General features: G+C 39.4%; 1 protein-coding gene across 1 annotated transcript in view; it reads left to right on the forward strand.

The window, feature by feature from the left end:
* Positions 1 to 47: 47 nt before the first annotated feature.
* The window catches only part of syngap1b (synaptic Ras GTPase activating protein 1b), a 149,192-nt gene continuing 127,745 nt past the window's right edge, over positions 48 to 21,494 (forward strand). The window contains exons 1-2 of the mRNA XM_046044302.1: positions 48 to 288; positions 1,333 to 1,438. Of these exons, the coding sequence (XP_045900258.1) occupies positions 1,417 to 1,438 (22 nt within the window). The 5' untranslated portion in view covers positions 48 to 288; positions 1,333 to 1,416. The remainder of the gene's footprint in view (positions 289 to 1,332; positions 1,439 to 21,494) is intronic.

The following is a 21,494-nucleotide window of genomic DNA, read 5'->3' on the forward strand; positions in this document are numbered from 1 at the left end:
TCTCTTCTTCATGCAGTTCCTGTTTTTTGGTCACGTGCATGGCAAATCCAGCGTCGCGTGATTTTTTTTCCTTTTAGAAATGTGCTGAGGTGGACTGAATTAGGGTAGTTATCGTCAAGTAGAATCCAACTTTAATGTTTATTGTGAATTTATTTTCCGGTCTGCGGAAGCTGTCAGAGAAGCTCGTTTTCAACAGGTCTGTGGAAGGCTAAGAGTTTTAAGAGCCAAAACATCAGGGGCGAGTTCAACCCCGACAAAACGCGCAAAATGTTTATATCAACGGACAAGGTGGTACCTTGAATACCTTGTTGTATAAGTACACTGCACTTCACAACAATTTTGGCTGTGTTTATATGGTCTACACGTAGCTGCTGATTGGGTGACACTTCTGACACACCCACCAAAAGGAGAGAAAACGTCACAGCCCGGTCCTCTCCGTTTCGAGCAAACCGGTAAAACGTTTCGAGATTGAATTGGCCCTAATTGTTAATAGCCTACATATATGGAAGCTAACCTGTGGGCTTTATTACCTGTAGTAGGGTAATTAAAACACTCTAGTGCTGTCATAGACAGAAATCTATGTTACCTTGATTTCTAAATTGGCATATTAACCCGAAAAGTAGGCCTAATGAAAAAAATACATTTCCTTAATTTGTTGATTTGGTTAAAATAAGATGAAACTATACAAGCCAAGCTCTTTCACAATAGTAAGTAGGCTATGGTGCGGTAGGGCTATGTAAAAGTCACAAGCCACCTTTGGGGTATTACACACACACACACTAGCCACACACATACACACACACACACACTAGCCACTATACTGTAGCCTGAAGCAGTACAGTGAATTAACACTCACTGCAACATTATTATAATATCTTTTTTTTTTCTCCAAGAGGCGAGCAGTAACTGTAAAATCCATAGTCTAAAGATAGGTTATAGATATTGTGAAACGTGCGCGCCCCCACACACAGAAACACGCACACATGCGAGCGTGCTCAGGCTTCCACTCCCCCCCCTCTCTCACTCTCTCACTCACTCACTCACTCACACACACACACACACACACACACACACACACACTCGTGTTTCAACCTCGCACCTCAGCAGCAGCGTGCAAATAAACACATACACACACTCACACGCGCGCGCGCGCGCACACACACATACACATATTTCTGCATCCTGTATTTTTTTTATGCACCGGGAACCGGGCGCTTTATAAGCGGTCGTGGATTATGATGCCAGTTTTTATAACAGCGGAATATTGGCCTCTCCTTCGGCTCCATTTGTGAATAGCACTATATCGCGTGTTTTTTTATTTTAATTTTTCAGATTTATTTCTAATTTGGTTCCCCGTTACTTCTGAGCACCGAGAGACCGCCGAGACGCAAAGCCTACGTTCAATGCCGTTGGAACATGTCCTATGTTCCCTTTCAAGGTAAGACAGGGCAGATATTTCACGTTTTGCCCTCCACTGCATCTTTCTTTTCTATCCTCCTCCGTTCCTCACCATCCTCTGTCTCTCTCTCTCTCTCTTTCTCTCTCTCTCTGTCCCTCTCTTTTCCCTCTGTCTCTCCAGCACTATCATATGCAATAGGCATATCGAAAAGCACCATAGCCGACAGGTGCAGAGAAATAACCTAGAGTCCCTTCTAGATAGATGCCCACACACCCGCACAAACACACAGGGATTTAACGCAGCATGTGTCCATATATACCTGTGCATGCGGCAATTATAGTATTGTGATAAGGTATGCATATGTGTTGGGAGTACATTCCTTCACCTGAGAGCAGCTGCACAGTGTTGATGAGAAAAAATACAGTAATATTAGTAAAATATTCGTGTGGTATTGTAGAGAAGGAGTTTATGACCAGATAATATTTGTCTGGTGTGGCATCTCTATAATTATGAAGTTTATACTGCCCTTATAATACTTAATGATTTTATTTTATTATTTGTTGGTGTCAGATGCCAATAATATTCATTTACTCTAAATGTAGTTTGAGGAGTTAAGAGTGTGCTTTCAATGATTATATTCTTATCTCCTATGGCATATTCCTTGTAGTTGTCTGTAGTGTAGTATGAAATATATTTGGGATTTTGTCAGTAGCCTGAATGGACTGTATCCTGCCTCCTGTGGGCAAAAACTTTGGCCCACTAAAATATGTAGAGGACCAGAATGAGAGGCTATTTCATTGTTGCTGGTCTTTTATTTCCCTCATACTCGAGTGTGAGTGGGTGAAAGGCGCTTCTGTGTACGGTAAAGGCAGATTCCCCTTGGTATCACTGCACTGCAACTGTGACTAATGCTATATGTGAGCAGGCGTGCTGCAGTGAGCTGCCTCAAATCTATCTAGTCGAAACATTCAGTTTGCTGTGTGTGTGTGTGTGTGTGTGTGTGTGTGTGTGTGTGTGTGTGATTAGAGGGGGCTCATTTGGACAAAGCTAGGTCCTCAAACATGATGGCCAGAGTCAGACCGGAGTGAGATGGAAAGCCCAGCACAAAGTTTGGAGGAACTGTGAAGGATTGGGGGTGTTGTGGTTTGTGTGAGTACCTGATGTAGATTCAAAAAACTGTAGGGATGGGGAGGACGAGCGTGAGTAGATGTGATTGCGTGTGACAGAGAGAGAAAGAGAGCAGCAGTGTAGTAGTGAGTGTGTGGGTTCAGGAGAGAGTGGAGGTGTGCTGCACGTGACTGAGAGAGAGAGTGATGTTTTATGTGTGGATACAAGCACACACTCACAGACCTGTGACCTCTTGTAGAACAATATGGGTGCCTCCAAAATGGAGACTAATCTCGACCTGACCAACTCATCTCTCAGCTCCTGGACTTCACTGTGACCCCAGAGCATCATCTGAGCTGCACATGAAAAGAGAGACCAAATTTAACAGTGGCAGCCCGCTCAGCTCCTTTTCACTCTGCTTTTTATTCCCTCAGAGCAAAAAAGATAATGGCCAAAATGCCCTCTTGTGCAAGTGCAGCTATAGAAGTTGGTTGCATAATGTTGGTGTGATGCTCTGCCACTGTGTGTGTGTGTGTGTGTGCAAGCCCACTCTGGGAATCATTGCCAGGAAATTGTGAGCACAGTGCTGCACCTTCAAAACCTGCCAGCAATGGCACTGAGTACTCTTTCTCTGTGATCGCACAGTGGAGTTTCATTTTAGGCATTGTTTTCAGAGCTCAGCAGTGTTTAGTCTTATCCAATTTGGTACAACCGCTGAGGGTTTAGCTGTAAACTGGATTGTAAGGCGTATCAATATGGAGCTACACCAATCTGCAGTTAGGTTTTATTGTTTTAACTTCATGGTTGCAGCAGCAGTATTAAAAAGTGTACTCTCAATGAAGATGACACCTGTAAACCTGTTTATATTATAGCATTATGCACTGTACATTATTTATATCATAAAATCCCCATATATGTCCCATTAAATGTATTCATATGTTAAAAACCATAAATGTTAATATGTAATGGTGACAAAACTATTAGTCGCACAGGAAATTAATCACCACATATTTTAACAGTAATTATACATGGAAATAAGTTAGCAAGTACAAACATTAACTGGTTCCAGCATCTAAATTGTGAGAATTTGCTGGTTTTCTCACTTTTATATCATAGTTAATTTAATATCTTTTGGTTTTTGTGTTGTTGATTGGGCAAGATAAGCCATTTCAGGACGACACCTTGGGTGTGCATTTTTATAGACCAAACTGTTAATTGGAAAAATAGTCAGTTGTAAAAATAATTTTCAGTTGCAGTCCCTGTATTTTGGCCAACACTCAGCATACTAGACAGACACTCCCTCCATCTCCCCTGTCTACCTATACATTAGAAGCTCCATGGTTACTTAAAGGGATTATGTAACGCTGTGTGATATTTATTGCCACACAGTGATTCAACATCTACAGATAAAATATGCGGTAAGATGGCAGATATTAGTGTGACATTGATTTGCGATGAGATATCGATCCACATCACAGGAGGGGTGGGGGCAGCAATCTTGCAGATGTATTTGAGCCCACTTTGACGAGTGTGTTAAGCTAATGTACCAAGCAACGCATTTGCAGTCATGCCAAGTATCGGCTCACATGAACATGCAGTTAGTGGGAGGCAGGCGGCAGCAGCAGAGATGGGCCTTCCTATCTTGGCTAAATCTTTTTCCTCCCTCATTCGTTCTCTTAAACTCACACCTCCCTTTAGTCTATCTCTTTCTCCTTCTTTTCCTTTCTCTCCTCTGCTGTGGTCCACCCCCCTAATGTTGAACCCCCCCCCCACACACACACACACACACAGACACACACAGACACACGCTCTCTACCCCCTCGCGGTCTCTTCTCTCGCTCCCTCTTTTCCCATCTCTACAATGGCTGTATCCATGAGTGCAGATGGACACTATGGAAGCAAGCAGCCAGCCACTGAGCTATCCCTGGCCTTGTCGATTTTACAGTAGTTTGATACAGCAGCTCCTGTCAAGCATGGCCATAGTTAAAGAGACAGCACACCACCAATGCACTGCAGCAGTCATCTTCTTCCTCTTTCCCTCTTTCTCCCATGTGACATAAGGGACTGTCTTACACCCCTCCACCACTCAGGCTATGCCAAGAACCATCATCTGTTAGGCTATTACTGTACTGCATGCGCGAGATTCATCTAGCCCTGTGCACTAGATGATCTGTCAAAAGAGAGAGCCCATTCATTCTCCAGTGGGGTACTGAGTGTTTTAGAGATGCGTTTGCGGCGGCCTTTTCAAGTGTTGTGTTGAATCAGCGGCAGAGACGACCAGTGATGAGCATTCAGGAGAAGTGATTTGCTTTTAATCACACATGTAGTGCTGAATTCTCTAGCCAGAGAGCTTCTTGGCTAGTGTTGACAGACCTTTAGTAATCTGATGTTTCGCGAATCAGAGAACTTGCTGGCCGAATCCCCTCTAGATGTGGCAAGTCAGCACTTCTAAATGTCAAACCAGACCAGCTTTTTTCAAGTATCTCCAAAGCTTTCTGGTCAGAGACATGCAATGATGTCAAGACTGAGGAAATCATTCATGTCAATACTCTGGCACACAGATAGGAAGTCAATCCGCATTCAACAAGTCTGCATTTAAGCACACTCATATAATATCTTACATGTTCATCAGCATGTGATCAGCATGATCCACTGAATAAGCACACAGGGTGGTGCATAATGGTTGGATATAAGGTTTAAATGCACGTCAAGGTTTTTGATACTCTGGAGGTCAATCAGTAGCTGACCTCGATAGCCTAACAAATGTCTGTATACACCAGGGACTGTGACCATGTAGACCCACTGATAATCTAACGAGTGGAAGTACTGATACACCTGTCGAGATCTGAACATGATGTGACATTTTACTGGAGATTCATTCTTTATCACCTTTGGGGCCTTCTGTATTCCTGGTCCCCGTAGTGTAGTACGTCATCTGCATATAGTGTGAGGTAGGCCGCTTTCACAGTCTTGCACAGACAATAATTTATGACTTTGTGGAGCATCCGCGGAAGGCTTTGTATGGTTTTATATTATTAAGAATAAACAAATCCTTAGTCCAGATGTGTCGTCACTCTCTCTTTCTTTTTGTTCAGTATCCATAGAGTGAGTTCAGTCTTCAGCTGATCCTCGTTTCTCTTTTTTCTAATGTGTTGCCCAACACTAAACTAGCTTTAGTAAAGAATGCAGACCCTTATCCTCTAAGAGCCTTTAGTGCTTTAGCGATACAGGGGAAATCTACATCGGGGCTGCTGAAACTGAGCCGCTGGGAGGAGTGGCTTCAGCTACACTTTGGGTGGGTGGGTAATTCAATTCTGCTGCAAAGCCTGACTGGAATGACTCAATGGGTTTGTGCAGAGGGAGAGAGAATGCCTTAGCTTTTGATTGATCTTGTCAGGATTCACTCACAGCAAAAAGGTCAGGATGAGCTGCCTCCTCTCTCCTGAGCCAATCAGTGGGCTCCCAATCCAGGATAATGATCTCCCTCTGGATATGGTTGGCTCATAAGGTTTGCAGGCATGATGTCATCCAATCCCGTGGCGGTCCATGATTCAGAACTGTGAGGTTTTAGCCAAAAACCCTAGGCAGTGTGAGAAGTTACTGTACATATGTCAGTAGTATGAGTCATGGGGTGACCAATGGATGTAGTATTTTTTTAAACTTAATTTTTTTATTTGGGCTTTTTTGCCTTTATTTTGATAGAACAGCCGAAGAGATAGACAGGAAATGTGGGCTTTGGGCTGGAATTGAACCCAGGCCCAGGCTGCTGCGGTAAGGACATGTGTTGTACATGGTGCGTACGCTCTACCAGGTGGACCAGGAGAAGTTTTTTAACATGAATACATGGCATGAAGGAATGTTATTTAGTCCATCATTCAAAGGTTTGCTCTGCATTACACTCTACTAAAATTATTCAATTGTAATATATTTAACTATTGTCCATCCATCCATCCATCGTCAACCGCTTATCCTGCGTACAGGGTCGCGGGGTGCTGGAGCCAATCCCAGCTTACATCGGGCAAAAGGCAGGGTACACCCTGGACAGGTCGCCAGTCCATCGCAGGGCTATTTAGCTATTGTGTGTAGTGATTTATTTCTACAGTTTCCCACATTTACCATTTTAAAAAACTGTACATTCTTCCATTGTAATTCAGTTTAATTTGTTATGGAATATAATATGAAACCCATATTATACTTTGTGCTATGGCTGAAAAGGCCTATGTTATATAATAATGTGCATAATTAAAAATATATACAGTACACTAGGGGGGTTTACTGTTTCCTTTGACATGCACATATAAAGTAGTAAATTTCAAGTACCTTTAAAAATTCTTCGTGGAGTAGCTTAAGGGCCAGTAAAATAAGGGCTGCTACCACAGGCTGTAAAATGATGGCCACTGAAATTAATAGAAAGAAAACACATCTTTGTGCACTGAAGCCTGAAGCTGGATTAAACATCAGTGTCAGGCTATCAATCTCTGAATGAGGACTCTCTGCTTAGTCTAGTATTCGGCATGCCACACCACACTGAACAAGACTATACTGCACTGTTGTGCTGTATAATCAGGCACCTGTCGAGCCATTAATTTCAGTCTATTTTTACCTCTTTGTGTATGCGTACGTGTATATGTTTGCTTATATAAATTTAGTATTTGTGCTTTTTTCAGTGCATGTTTGGTTGTGTGTCTGAGGCTGAGATGCTGCAGTCTCTTTCCGTTCACTAGAGGGAAGTGGTCGTATAAAGTTATGGAAATGACTGTACAGTACCAGCTCGGCTGAACCAAGCCTCCATTCAACTCGGGAATAAGTATAAAAGGTATGACCTTCACTTAACAATGGGAATGTTCAGGATTACAGGAGTACATTTTCTGCCTCAAATGAGGAACATTCATTTTAATATTATTTTATTTATTTTAACAGTACTGATTTCATGCATCACAATTTTGAGAAAACAGTGCTAAAGTTATCAGCTCTCTTCAACATTGTTGTTAGCAGCATGAAACCCTACCTCTGTCCTCTTAAACATATATATTTTTCGTAATCAAAAACATGAATTAAATTAGCTTTATTCTGAAATACAGAAGTTTTTTGAGCAATGAAGAGGCAATTTTTGGCACAGTGCGATGGCAAGTGGTAAAATATCAATATGTTTTTTATATTTTGCTCAATAAATACATAGGGTGTTTGAATTAAAGCACTTTGTGACAATACTTTAAAGAATAAATGACAATCTGAAAATTAATTGATTGCCATTTTCAGGAAATGTCACCTTTGTGTGTGCAAGCCAAGCACATCCCATATAGTAACTTTATTGTGTGAGATCGGTGTGTATAGCTTGAAATCTGAAATTCATACTTAAGAGTGCACACAACAGGAGTAAGCAGAGTATTCACCACTAGATTGTAAATGACTAATTGATCAATCAATTCTCTATTATTCGATTGACGTAAAATTAACCAGACATTTCAAGAACCAAACAATTCATTGCATTTTCTGCACCCAAGTTTCATTTAGTTTAGACAGTGGCAGGTTCAGTCCTAAGCCAGCATGTCCACACATTTAATTGGTCACTGTAAAATTCTTCTCATGTCCAAAACAGTTTTCCACTGCACTTGATGTGTTCATGAAAGTAACCACTACAGGCTTGGTAGTTTAGGGGTTTACACTATCTCCTCACAGCAAGAAGACCCAGGTTTGATCTTTGGCTCTTCCTGTGCGGAGTATCCACATTTGTGTGGGTTTTTTCTGGTTTCCTCCCACATTGCAAAGATGTGCAAGTCAGGCAGAGTGGAGACTCTAAATTGCCTGCAGGTATGAATGTGAGCTCGAGTGGATGTCTGCCTATCTATGTTGAACCTGTGATGGACTGGCGACCTGCCCAGTGTCCTGCCATCCGCCCAGTGCATGCTGGGATAGCTGTAGCCCCAGGTGTGCCAGAAAAGGATTAAGTGGGCAGAGAAATTAAATGAATAAATGATTAACCGGATGCTTCTTTCTCTTCATTAAAATATCAAATAAAGAAATAAATTCTTACAGTTACAATATTTGGGTTTTTGTGATTCTCTACCTTCAGGCACATATTCTGTGCATGAAATAGACTATTCAGACATTTTAGGATGTAGAACATTTTAAAAAACAATTAATCAGTTGACAGAAAATGAAGTATTATCAATCAATCAATTATAAAAAGGTCAAACATTCCCTACTTCCTCTTTCTTATTTGTCTTATGTGAAAGTAAATTGAATTTGAACTTGAGTTGTAGGACATTGTGATATTTTTCACAATTTTCTGTAATTTGTTAGACCAAAACTGGGCTGCAACTAATGGTTATTTTCTGTTGATTATTGTTTTAATGTCTTTAAATGTCAGTGTTGGGAAACAGTGTTTCCCAAAATCAATAAATAAGCAGATTAATCAATCATGAAAATAATCGTTAGAAGGCAATGGTGGCTGATGATGATGATTCCATTTCTATGTACATAGCTTATTCATATAAGGGAGAAGTTTTGGGGTGATGGAAACTGGTAGAAAGTGTGCAGTACCAACAGTACGACTGCAGTGTAAAGGCAGAGCTGCATATTTTAATTTGATCTGTAGCTGTATTGCATATTGTAGCAGTGATTAATTTGTTTCCTCCTGACATCTTGTACAATTGTTGAGTGGCCAAGGAGCAGGTATGCTTAGTGACACAAGTTAGTACTGTGCATTTGGATTTTTTGTTTGTGAATTTATATATAAGATCACAGAATACATTTGGAATATATTTGAATGTGACTTCCTCTATCAGGAATGAAGACCACAACTGTTTGTTTACACGACATATGAGTTTTGCAAAAAAAAACAAAAACTCTTCATCATCATTCAACATGAACAGAAGGTAACATTGTGTGTCAACCAAGGACTTGAACCTGTGGTATCATACTTTGCTTTATTTTCAATCATTGTGTAAGTGAAGATGTGGCTTGGAAATGAATCTCTTCTAATGCTTATGTTGTGAGCAGACTTCAACATTTTACAATCAGATATGTTTTTTTAAATCGATTACGTAAGTTGTGCCTCGATTTCAGATGTAAATTAGAACAATTTGTTACCCAAGAGTTTCACAAGATTGGTTTTGTTCATTCTATTTGTCTGCATGCCCGTGTGTGTGTGTGTGTGTGTGTGTAATATGTGTGTAGTGGTGTTTTACCTTCACTCAAAGTACCTCATAAAGGTTAGCATGCTCACTCAACAGCTGATGGTAAATTTAGCCTCCTTTTCACACAGTCCCACACACGATTTGAGTATTTTTCTACTGTATCAGACCATATCCAGGCATGTTACAGCACGGAAGAGATGTGCCGTTGAAAGTATTAATGATCAGATTTACAATTTTGTGTGTAAGGAAGAAATGTAAATTTGAATATTGGATGTCTTGTTTTTATGTTTGATCTAGTTTGGCCTTCCAGAGTAGTGGTGAGTTTTTCTGGTTGGGATTGAATGTAATAGAACAACAAGACTGTTGATTAAGAGCACTGTCAAATTGGTAGGAATGGATGGTGATGAGAAGGGCTTGCAGGATGCCAAAACCACACTTTTAATTTTGGGTTCTCACTTCATTCTCATGTTTAAATGTGGAAATTGCAAACCTCACTCAAGAGCATCTAATATTTACTAGTGCCATTTAAGACCAGAAGGAAATAAATTCTCCCATCCAAAGCTCACTGCATGAGAGAGGCCATTTTTGGCAATTTAATATTGTTTTTGTAATCCAGAGGAGAATTGTTAATACACTGTTCTCATTGTTCAAATGTTCTTAGGTGTTAAAATTGCTGTTTTTAAGGCCAAAAGTAGTCCTCTCACAGATAGGAACATGCCACCTCGTGCACCTCTTTTGTAAGAAGTCTGAAGTTACATCTAATGAGCTTCTCTGGTTAACTTTTCCTTGTAGTATTTACGGACGGTTTTGTGCAAACCCAGTTACTAACATTTTCTAACTGCTCCCAGCTCAGGCAAGCGCTGACATTATTTGTGCGTGAGAAGTTGCCTTGCAGATGCTACAGTCCAAGTGGTTTGCCACCACGTCATGACCCCCAGGTCCTGGAGCCTGGCTTTATGTAACACATGCAATGTAGTGGAAAATAAGAATATGACAGAACTACTGTATCCTAGGTTGTTTTCATTCACATAGTATAATATGTTTGTACTCAAACAATACTGAAAGTGGCATATGATGGGCTGAGATTTAACATATCTGCTGTTTCAAAGGAGAATATTAGATTTCTGGAATAAATAAGTTAAAGATGGCATAGTGTGCCAAATGGTGGTGATTTCCAAATGATGTCTTGCAGTGCTAACATATTGCTCAGTCAGCGTTTTACACCTGGGTTAACACTGCTACAGCTTTGTGTGAGGTTTAATTAATTACTCCTTTATGTCAAGGTCTGAGAGAGGGCTAACACACAAGACTTGATTTAAATTATTTTAAGTGTGAATATAGTGGTCTAGTAGGAATTAAATAGCCATATAACTGCATAGATAGATAGATATTTTAGATTTTGGATTTAGATTCAGACACAGAAAGGAAAACAGAGCGTTTGGTTTGCATTGATCTTGGGCTGCAAGTATTCCTGGGATGTCAGTTTGTGTCCGGCTCTCTTTTGCCTGTCTGTTTTCATCAGCGGTATCTGCAGGACATTGTCACTTCAGCTCGCAGAATATATCAGTAAAGAAAACATCTGATACGATAACAGGTCTCTATTATCTGACTGGTTTAATCAAGGAAGGGGTTTGTGTGTGATGTCATCACCTCAGCCACTGAATAAACTCACCCAGTGGAGAAGAGACGTGGAGTTAATATACTGTGGGGAAACAGGAAGAGCTGACTTGCATAAAATGAATGCCAAGCTGTCCCCCAAAGACAGAGCATGCACTTCGTACAAACGCAGTAATCTTCCAGCATATGCTCATTCTTGGACTGTATTTCTGTTGCAATGCAAAAGAAAGCAGGATATCACAAAACAATATGAGCCAGTGAATACATTTATGGATTTCTTGACTCTGTTGGGGTTTGGCTTGATAGTTTATATCTAGCAATTTATGAGTGCATTTTTAAACCTTTATTTATCCAGTGAAGCTTTGCTGAGCATGCCCCACCTGCTCCTTCTAAGCAATCCCCTGCTTCTAATTCATATAGTTACGCATTCAGGGACCTTGAACATGCCTCATGCTGCTGCAGTATTCCTCAGGTGATTACTGAGCAGCCCTGCTGGAACTGCTGGGGTTTAGCCGCCTTGCCCGGTTGATGATTGTTGTTGAGGGACAGGAGAGCATCTGTCACCCACTAAGAATTTTTCTAGCAGGCTCACACATTTAAAGCGGCAAAACTTTCAGTCACAAGCACATTTCTCTGACCCTCCAGGGAGGGGAGAGTGTTACGTGTTCACTTAACTTGCCATGAATTTGGAGTGGAGATGAACTAATGGCATCTGGCAGCAATGGTTGCTGTGCACTGGAAGCCTGCTGCTGATGTCTTGTTTGTAGTGAAGGCGGATGTGCTTCGATTGGAGGTATATGTCCGTTCATATTAGAAGCAGAACAGCGCAGTTGGAGGCCTGAGGTGAGTTCTCAGGGAGCTGGCAGTGACATCATCAGCAACAATAATGGGAATGAGTGAATGGGTTCACAGTGACGCGTGTCTGTGTTGTCACATAAACAAACTGATAGTTAAGGGATTGCTGATATCTTACACACTTGCAGGATGGCCTAAACTTGTGCTAGAGCACACATACACACACACTGGCACTCATAGACAGAAGTGTTGTAGAAACAACTTATTTACACTTTGAAAGGGTTATAATTTATATTTTTTTAATAAAAAGTATCAAAAGACAATGTGAAAACAAGGTGACAAAGGGGTTGCTCATAGTGATGATCTAACAGGGAACTATCACCTGAATCTGTAGCTCCCCTCTGCTTTGCAGAGCTTTATAGTGAGTTTCAAATCAATGTTTAGCTCTGTAGCGCTGTTTGGTTCGCTGTTACCACTGTAGCATAATTTCTGGCAGAGACAGACACAGTTAGCAACTAACTGGTGAACATAGTAGCATTATATATACATTAATAACCATTTTATTAAGCCAAAAAAAAAAAATTGACAGTTGACTGAATCTCTGGGACCGTTGATGAACATGACAACTTGGGCTCTGGGAAATTGTGATTTTTCTGACTGAGCTATGAGGTTTATGAGGTCAAAACGTTTATTTGATATTTAATTATATTTGATTTTGATATTTAACCATCTCAAATTTAGGGAGACTCTCCTGTATGTGACACGATCAGCTAGACCATTTCGCCACACACTTTTCACTCACAAGCAATCTTTACAGATTACAGTTAGCGGCTTAGCCAACAAAGATTTCAGTGTAGCTGTTGCAGATTTAACATTAATTAGCTGCAGCTGATATAATCTACTGCTGGTGGTGTTGGTCATCTTAACTGGTGAAAGCTATAAATGAAAAGCCTTCTAATGTTAACTGCATGTTTTCAACATTGGTCTTTGCTAATAAAAAATAACAAGGAGAGATAAAAGGTTCGATAACTGATTTGTTGCCCCAAGGGCAGTATTTTGCTGCCTGGGAACTGATCCAAAATGGAACCAATGGATCCAACTCTGCTAATGCAAACCTAAATATTTAGATATAACATTAAAATATAAAAAAGTAAGCTAGATTATTATTATTAATAATAACAATAATAATAATAAATAAATAAATAAATGAAAGACAATTGAAGAGAAACAATAAATAAAAGAGGAAAAAATGAAATAGCCAGACAGCCTTGTAAGGAAGTGCTTGGCTAAAAAGCCATTTTATGTCAGGTTCTTAAAATAATGTCATATTGTTTTGACAAAATGATGTTGTCCAAATTAATAATACCAAGCAAATAGTAGGAAAACTTGGCCTAACATAAATAACTTATTAAATGTAGAGGTTTGATTTATATAATGGAACAAAGTAAATTGCATTGCATCTTTTTAAAATCATGATATTGATTTCAACCATATTGCCCAGTGCTACTTTCAAAGTTAGGAGGGTTTTTTTCTACTTTGACCCGGCATCAACTGGACATACACATAAAAAGATGTGTGCAAAGAAACTCTTTAATCCTCTGGCACAAAAAGACTGCTGAAAGCAGCAACTGGAAATAAATAATTTGTGAGTGCAATGAAACAAACATGGGGCTTTTTTTCCCTGAGATGATACAAATACTCTCACACTGTTTCTCTAATTAAAAAGAAAAGGTCATGAATTACAGCACTTATGTAAAGGTGGCTGCAGAGGACCTCCTTTGTTCAGCTTCAGCATTTGTTGTGAGCTCAACATTGTGTTCTCGCAGCTTAACTGCTGCTCTTTGTCCATTCATATAATTGTGTGTGAGTGAGTCTGTGCGAATATGTGTGTGTTTGCAAATGTCAGAGCGTCTCACATAGTTTTTTGATTGATGATCGCTATGTGTAGAAAATAGGAACACCTGCTCTTTCCATACAGTAGACATACCAGATGAATCATGTGACCCATCCCCCCTCCAAATTATTAATTTCATCTACTACAACAAATCTTCCTCAGCCATGACAGAGTGTGGTTGTGGATAAAGCAGAGGAGACAGGTTAAAGAGGTGAAAGCTCAGTATCAGGAAGGTATTCTGAATATTTTGCACACTCTCACAGTGTGTTTGTATCCTTGTGCATGTGTAGTTCATGCACCATGTACTTGCTGAAAAGTGAGCTGTGAAGAATGAGCGAATGTGTTAGCACCGCTGGCAGTTGTATGTGTAAAAACATTTTTGTTTCATACACCAAGGGCTCTGAAGGCCCCGTAGTTAATGGAGTTTTGAAGTATGTGCACTGATGAGCTTTTATGGGAAGTGACAGTGCAGTGACTGTATGCCATGAAGAATATCTAAGAACTGTGGATTGGAAGCTGTCAAAACACCCTGGTTAATGTCACAGAGGACACTGAAGTTCTACAGGTCTTAATAGACATGGATGCCTGTTGTTGTGTATGTGGATCTGTCAATGCATGTAACATCTGCACCTCTGCTTTGATGCATCTTAGGGAGTCCTTCAGATTAGCAGCAGGAACTCCCCACTGCCAGATGGATTAATCAATCCTGATGGTTCCTTTGTGAATCTTGGAGGGACTTTAGATGAACCCTTAAATTTATAGCCTACAAAATTACCATAATAGCTAGGTGACAAGTGGAAAATCACAGTATGTCTGACCATATCCTTGATTTCCATTAGGGATGCACCGATCCAACTTTTCTGTCCGGATACCTGTACCTGGGACTTGGATATTGGGCTGATGCCGAGTACAGATCTGATACCAGTGTAAAATTAATAAGCTGTATTCCTCACTATGAGGAAGAGACTGGGAAAAAAATATTTTATGTTTAAGGCATCAGGCATCAGGCTTATCAAGTGTAAAATATCTCCAAACTGCTGACCCCTTGTTTTTAGCTCCCTCCATGATATCAGTATCGGATCGGTGCATTCCTAATATCCATATCTGTTGATTAGTCAAAAATCTGTTGTTGATTATTTTCTTGGTGATCAGACTAATTGATTAATTTACAAATCATTTTGACAATTGATTAATCATTTAAGTTATTTTTAAGCAAACATGCTAAACATTCCCTAGTTCCAGCAGCTTATTCTCTTCCACTTATGTGATAATTGACAATCTGCAGATTCACCGATAAGTAGTTGCAGCCTTGATAATGATATAACTTTTGGTGAAAAATAAATAAATGTTCCTTTAATGGCTCTGAGAATGGCTGCTTTCCAGTTTGATAATATTTAGAGCCCTACGCTCTCTCCAGCCGAGTTAATACTATACTAATACTATAATACTGAGGCAAATCAATATTTGTTGCCATGCTGTTTTAAAGGATAAAGGGGGGTCACCCCGAATATTAATAATGTTACTAATTGATAAACATAATCTATTAACATGTCTATTTTAAAAAGCATTCTCACTTAAGAATATTTTTCCACACCTGCCTAAAACCTTTCCACAGTACTGTATATCGACCCGGACAAGAAATTGTACAAGGAAGGCCTCATGGTACACAGAGGAACAAAGAGGCTGCTGTCAGTGTGTGGTTTTGAAAGCTTCAGCTATACCAGAAGCCCATACCCAAGCACAGTAAAATGTCAATATAGAATGTCAGCTGCCTAAATTGACATCATTATCATTTTAACAGTGCAAAGCTGGTCAAGTTTGATAAAAAAAAAAACGTGCTCAGCAAGCATTCAGTACAGCAGGCTAGTCCACATATAATAATAATAAGTCCAGGCACGCTTTATTTGTAATGCTCCTAGTAGATACATTTAAGTCCATCAACGTTTCAGCTGATAGAATCAACATGTTAGTGGAATTAATGCAGTCTAAAGTATCTATCTGTGAAGAGCACGATGAGCTCAGTGTGCAGCTCTTATCTGAAGCATCCTGCCAGTGAAGAAATGCTGGCTGCTCATTCAGCTGAGAGATGGGCCAGGTGGAAAGAACCATGTTGGTCCTATGGTCTTCACCTCACTACTGCCAAACAAATGACGGTCTGATAGATATGAGTTTTGGAAAGATGATAACACACATTTTTTGACTGAAACTGCAAATCAGGTGGTTTGTATGAATATTCACTACCTTAACATTTGATTTTCATGCCAAAAAAATCACAAGCTCTCAGTGCCAGATTTGACTGTAATTAACTTGTTTTGCCTGTGTTGAGTTAAAGTCTGATTTACTAAGACAGCAGCTTTTTATGCAATCAGAGATTCAGACGGAGTTCTAGGCAGACTGAGTGAAGGAGAGCCTACAAGGTGCAGTTCAGACATCTGCAAACTCGGAATAGAATCAAAATGTAATTATAGTTGAAATACTAATCAAAAACAAGGTTTACCAAGGTTATGCATAATTAAACTTTGAGAAAAGATTTTTTTTAAACTAATGCAACAGGAGTTATTAAACATACCTCGAGGTGCACAATAAATGTGTATATGTCACTGCAATGTCTGCGTCTTATGAGAAGAGTGCATCCAACAAGTTTCCTTCCATAACTGCAACTCTCACTCTGCACTTTTAAATGTTTAATTATTCAGTGTGAACGTTTTAGTGGCATCTAGTGGTGAGGGTTGCAAATTGCAACCAGCTGCTCACGGTGCATTCATGTTAGGGATCGACCAATGTTTTTTCCCAGGCCGATACCGATTATTAGTAACTAATTAGACCGGTGACCGATATTTGGAACTGATATACATTTGCTGTAAAATTTTTAATCTTGGTGTCAAAATTTAGAATAACACAAACTCCAACACAAAACTTTGTTGAAAATAACAAGATTAAAGTTAATTGTCATGTTTAAACTTTATAAATAGTAAATTAAATGAATTAGAGATCCATCCCAGAGATGGACCTAATGATAAATTATCATAAACCTTGTCTTTACCAGCTGCCATTTATATTGTATTTATTTTATATTGTTAGAATTTTCTTGATACTATTTATTTATACTATTTATGGGTTCTGTTCTTTATTTATACTCTTATTGTTTTTTCATTAGTAAATAATTGCATTTTAAAAATATGTTATTTAAAAAAGAATAAATTAAGTAAACAGTAATCAAATTTAATATTTTATTATAACTAACTGTTTTCAGAGCAGCAAAGTTTACATCAGCAAAGTAACAATATAAAATCAATATCTCCCTGGAAACAAATGGAACATATAAAATAAACTATATTCCTGACATCCAAATACTGAGTGAAGTTTCAGTTTCAGTCCTCCTCCCTCTGCTGCTGCTGTAGAGAGGAGCTGGTTTCTCTCAGCAAACAGCTGAGTTTGCAAGGATTTGCTACATTTTAAGGTACATAGCATCTCAGCTAAACAAGCTACAGACAGCAGGATTTAGCTTGTTTATAACTAGCTATTAGCCGAGCTTGCACATGTGCTTGTGTAAAACCAAAACACAGCTGCGGTGGATGAGACAGAGCTGATTAAAATATCACTTGGTGCACATTCCTGCTTGTTGTACTGATGCAGTATCAGCCTTTTACTAGTACTGCTGTTTTTGCTGCACTTACTTCCAGTAACGGGCATAATTATGGTCAACTTGTGTAATCTACACTCCACTAGCTCCGCTCCGCATGTGTGTGCATGCTTCTCTCATGCATCTCTCTGCTGAGAGAGGAGGGGAGGGGTTGCAGCTTGGCTCGCTTGTTCTACTAATGTTACTTGTTGTTCTTCTTTATACGTATTCAACGTAGTGACAAAACGCACTCTGTAACGCCGTTTGTCTGTTTAGGCTACTGTAGAAACATGGCGGCGCAACACGGCGACGTCCATGTAAGAGGACCCGCGGTGTGTGTAGATAGAAATGGCTCATTCTAATGTAATAAAAAACATATCAGCTCATTATATAAGGTCTTTATACAGCACTGAAAACATAGTTATGGTTATTATATTGTATTTCTGTCAATAGATCCTCAGAAATATTGCACAGTAACCTAATTTTTGTCAGATGGTCAGATTTTGCGTTAATTTCAGTGTTTATCACTGCCCTCTTTTTTTCTCATAAACTGTACTGGTATGTTTTTTAATTAAATCAGGGCAGCCCCAGTTAGAGTGCTGTCTTTTAAATTTGTATAGAATACAGGTTGAAAACTGCACATCCAGGCTGGTGCACCTGTAAATAACTAATAAATAACACAATTCTTGTGACAGAATGTGTTTGAAAGGAGGCACAAAAGATTTAGTAAATCTTGTCCTCAGTGTTGTTCGCAAAATTGCTCTAAAATAGTATTTAGACTTGGGGTTACTAAAACTCGATTGAACCCAGACTAATGAAATTCTTTTTTTGTAGGTTCCTTAAGGCTTAATATTGTAGAACAAAAATTGCTTACACAAAATATCTGCACATCTGCATATCTGCAGAGTTAAAAAGATTTTTAAAAAACATTACGTTGTAAAGGTAAATGTCTGTTGTGTAGCTTTAGTAAGGAAGGATCCTTCATCATGAAATCTGCAAAATGATTGTTGTGACCTTGTCACCCAATTTGATGAATTGTAGGAGGGACTCAAGATACACAGCTAGACAACTGGTTCACTAAGTGCATGTGGCACAGACTTTTGTTGTTGTTAAATGGCACGTGAATGATGAGTAATGGTGGTACTGATATTATTACTGGCACTTTTCTTCTTCTACTTCTGAAGAACTTCTACTACAATTACTTAATATAGTATATCAGCCTACTTCGGTCTAAAATATTCCTTTCATGTGTGGTTTTTACACCCACTTCCTCTGCTTGTCGGCCAGCTGTTTGTCAGACGCTGCTGAGGCAACATGAGTTGAGGTGTGTTATGAGTTAGACATTTCAGTGACAACCCTTTGGGTAATGAGACAATGACACAGTTCCTAGTCTATCTCTGGATTGAGGACAGATGACTATAATTGTTCTTTATCTCTTAGGGACAGCTTGGCTCGACCCGCTTTCAATCAGCATGGTGACACCAAAGAGAGAAACAAAAACACACGGGGGTCAGGGCACGGGGAGCATGACTTGCAAGTGCCACTGCGCTACCAAAGTTGTGGTTCAGCTCAGCTTAGCTTAATGTCCTGCTTTAGAAATTATAGCATGACACATGCATAACAGAGATTCAACATCCAATATATACAGTTTTGTGTGTCCAGTACTTAAAGGGGTACAACAGGTGTGAGGCATTTCCACACAGCATTTGAACACACAGTTATAGCACATGCAAATGCGTGAATTTGCATGTAGAGACTAAATGAGGACACAGCAACCACCACAGTTAAGTGTGAGTGCAACCTAGGTAACTTCTAAAATTTAATTCTCTCCTACTATAACCAACTAGGGCACCTCAATACAAAATGATTGAGGGCTACATTCATGAATCAGTGGCACAAAGTATGTTGAATGGATCAACATGCAGGCACACATGGCAAGGCAACATTTTTGTGATTTTATGGTGCAATATCTTCGCTGCAGTTGGTAAAACAGTGGGGTTAGAAAGCATACATTATACAGCCGTTGTCGTAAAAGCTCAGTGCACCACACCACTTTAATGATAAGGGGTTTAGAATATCTGGCACCATCCATTCAATTACCATGGGAGGAGATTACATATTGGCTTACTGTACCATGTTACTCTTGTCCAAAGCAAACCCAGTATGAGTTATGGCTCAGTGATAGTAGGTGAGAAGTCAAACAGAACCAGCGGCAGTTTAACTAGAGGACGGGGGCATCTATAAACCTCTCCCTGACATCAGTAGTTCTGCTTTCTCAATCTCTGCCCTGTGCTTTATGGCACCTGCAGATGTCAGCAACGAGAAAAGTTATGTTGTTTTGCTTGAGGAACTTTTATCAGGCAAATTGTTACTTGTTCCAAACAACTCATGCACAGAAAGAGTTTCTTAGAGAGTCGGACACCCTGGATTTTAAATAATATTTAACAATTATATTACCATAATAATGGCATTTCAAGGTTGAAATATAGCTTCTACGGTAAACGTGGTAGTGTTAATGTGGTTTGGGAAGGCATATTTGTTTTAGTACACAGTCTTCCTTTTGCAAACACACAGGCCTACACATCATTCACAAGCACACACACATAGCGGGTATCTTTCTTGGGAAACAGGACAAGATGTTGATCGTAGTTTTTCTGTTTGTAGTAATTTTCCCAAGCTTTGTAACATTAATTTATTTGTCTCTTGCACTTTGACTTTTTAAATGGGCCCTTTGTCATGTAAGGCTGGACAATAAAACAATAACAATAATTATCACAATATAATTTTTTTCAATAACAATATAACAAATGTTCAATAAATATTCAATAAATGTTTGATTTTATTCACTTGAATCACACATGAATTAGGACTTTTTTTTATTAAGATATTTATTTTGTTGAGAAAAAGGACTGAAGAAAAGCTTTTATTTCATTTTACTCATGCATATTTGTTGACTAAGATTTTATCATAATTGTTTTGAATGTTCTACCTCAGATTTGTTAAGTGATCCTGTTGGGCCTTAAGTGTTGACCATAAAGAAGAGTTTAAACCACAATTAACCATCAGGTTTCTTCAAATTCCACTCTGGAGCAAAAGAAAAAATGATTTGAAACATATCGGGATAATTATCGATATCGAAAGATATGAAACTTTTTATCGTGATAACATTTTTGACCATGTCGTCCAGCCCTATTGTCATGTTTCTTAGCCAAATTGTGTTTCAGTGGCTTTGCTTATTGTTGTGGCCTCACGTGCAGCTCTGCCTCTGAGAAATTTACTACTACCAAAAAACCATGACTGAGTATTTCCATGGTTTGAACTTTGGGGTGCCCACTGGAAATAAGTAGTGTTTTAATAAGCCATCACACAGTAGCACCGTTTTTGTGGTTGCCAACATAAAACAGGTTAAAAGAAATTAAAACTGCACGCAGTTATGTGCTATTACTTGATATATTCTTGTAAGTCTATATGAGCATGCACACACGCACACGCACAAACACACAGACACACACACACACACACACACACACACACACACTCTCAGAGCTCGCTTTCTCCCCATTCATCTTTATTTTCCCCTCTCAGCACACTGAATATCACCTTCACAGCTAGGTGGAGAGGCAGGACTGCACCTCTGAATGAAGCAGTAGCAGCAGCAGCAGCAGAGAGAGATGTCTAGCATCTCATTTTCCGCCCATAGTGTTTATTTATTCACACCGTGAGTGAAAAGGGCTTTACAGAGCAACCTGGAGAGTTTCCTATGTAACCTGTCGGACTGTTTAGAGCAAAATGCAGGAGAGATCTAAAGTCAGAGATAAAAAGATGGTGGACTGGGGAGTTATGGGAGAGAACATGAGAGCGAGGGAGTGTAAGAGCAAAAATCTCAGGGTGTGAGAGAGAGAGAGAGTGAGCAGAGTTTCC

The sequence above is a fragment of the Micropterus dolomieu genome, linkage group LG03, assembly GCF_021292245.1.
Source record: "Micropterus dolomieu isolate WLL.071019.BEF.003 ecotype Adirondacks linkage group LG03, ASM2129224v1, whole genome shotgun sequence".
Lineage (NCBI taxonomy): Eukaryota > Metazoa > Chordata > Actinopteri > Centrarchiformes > Centrarchidae > Micropterus > Micropterus dolomieu.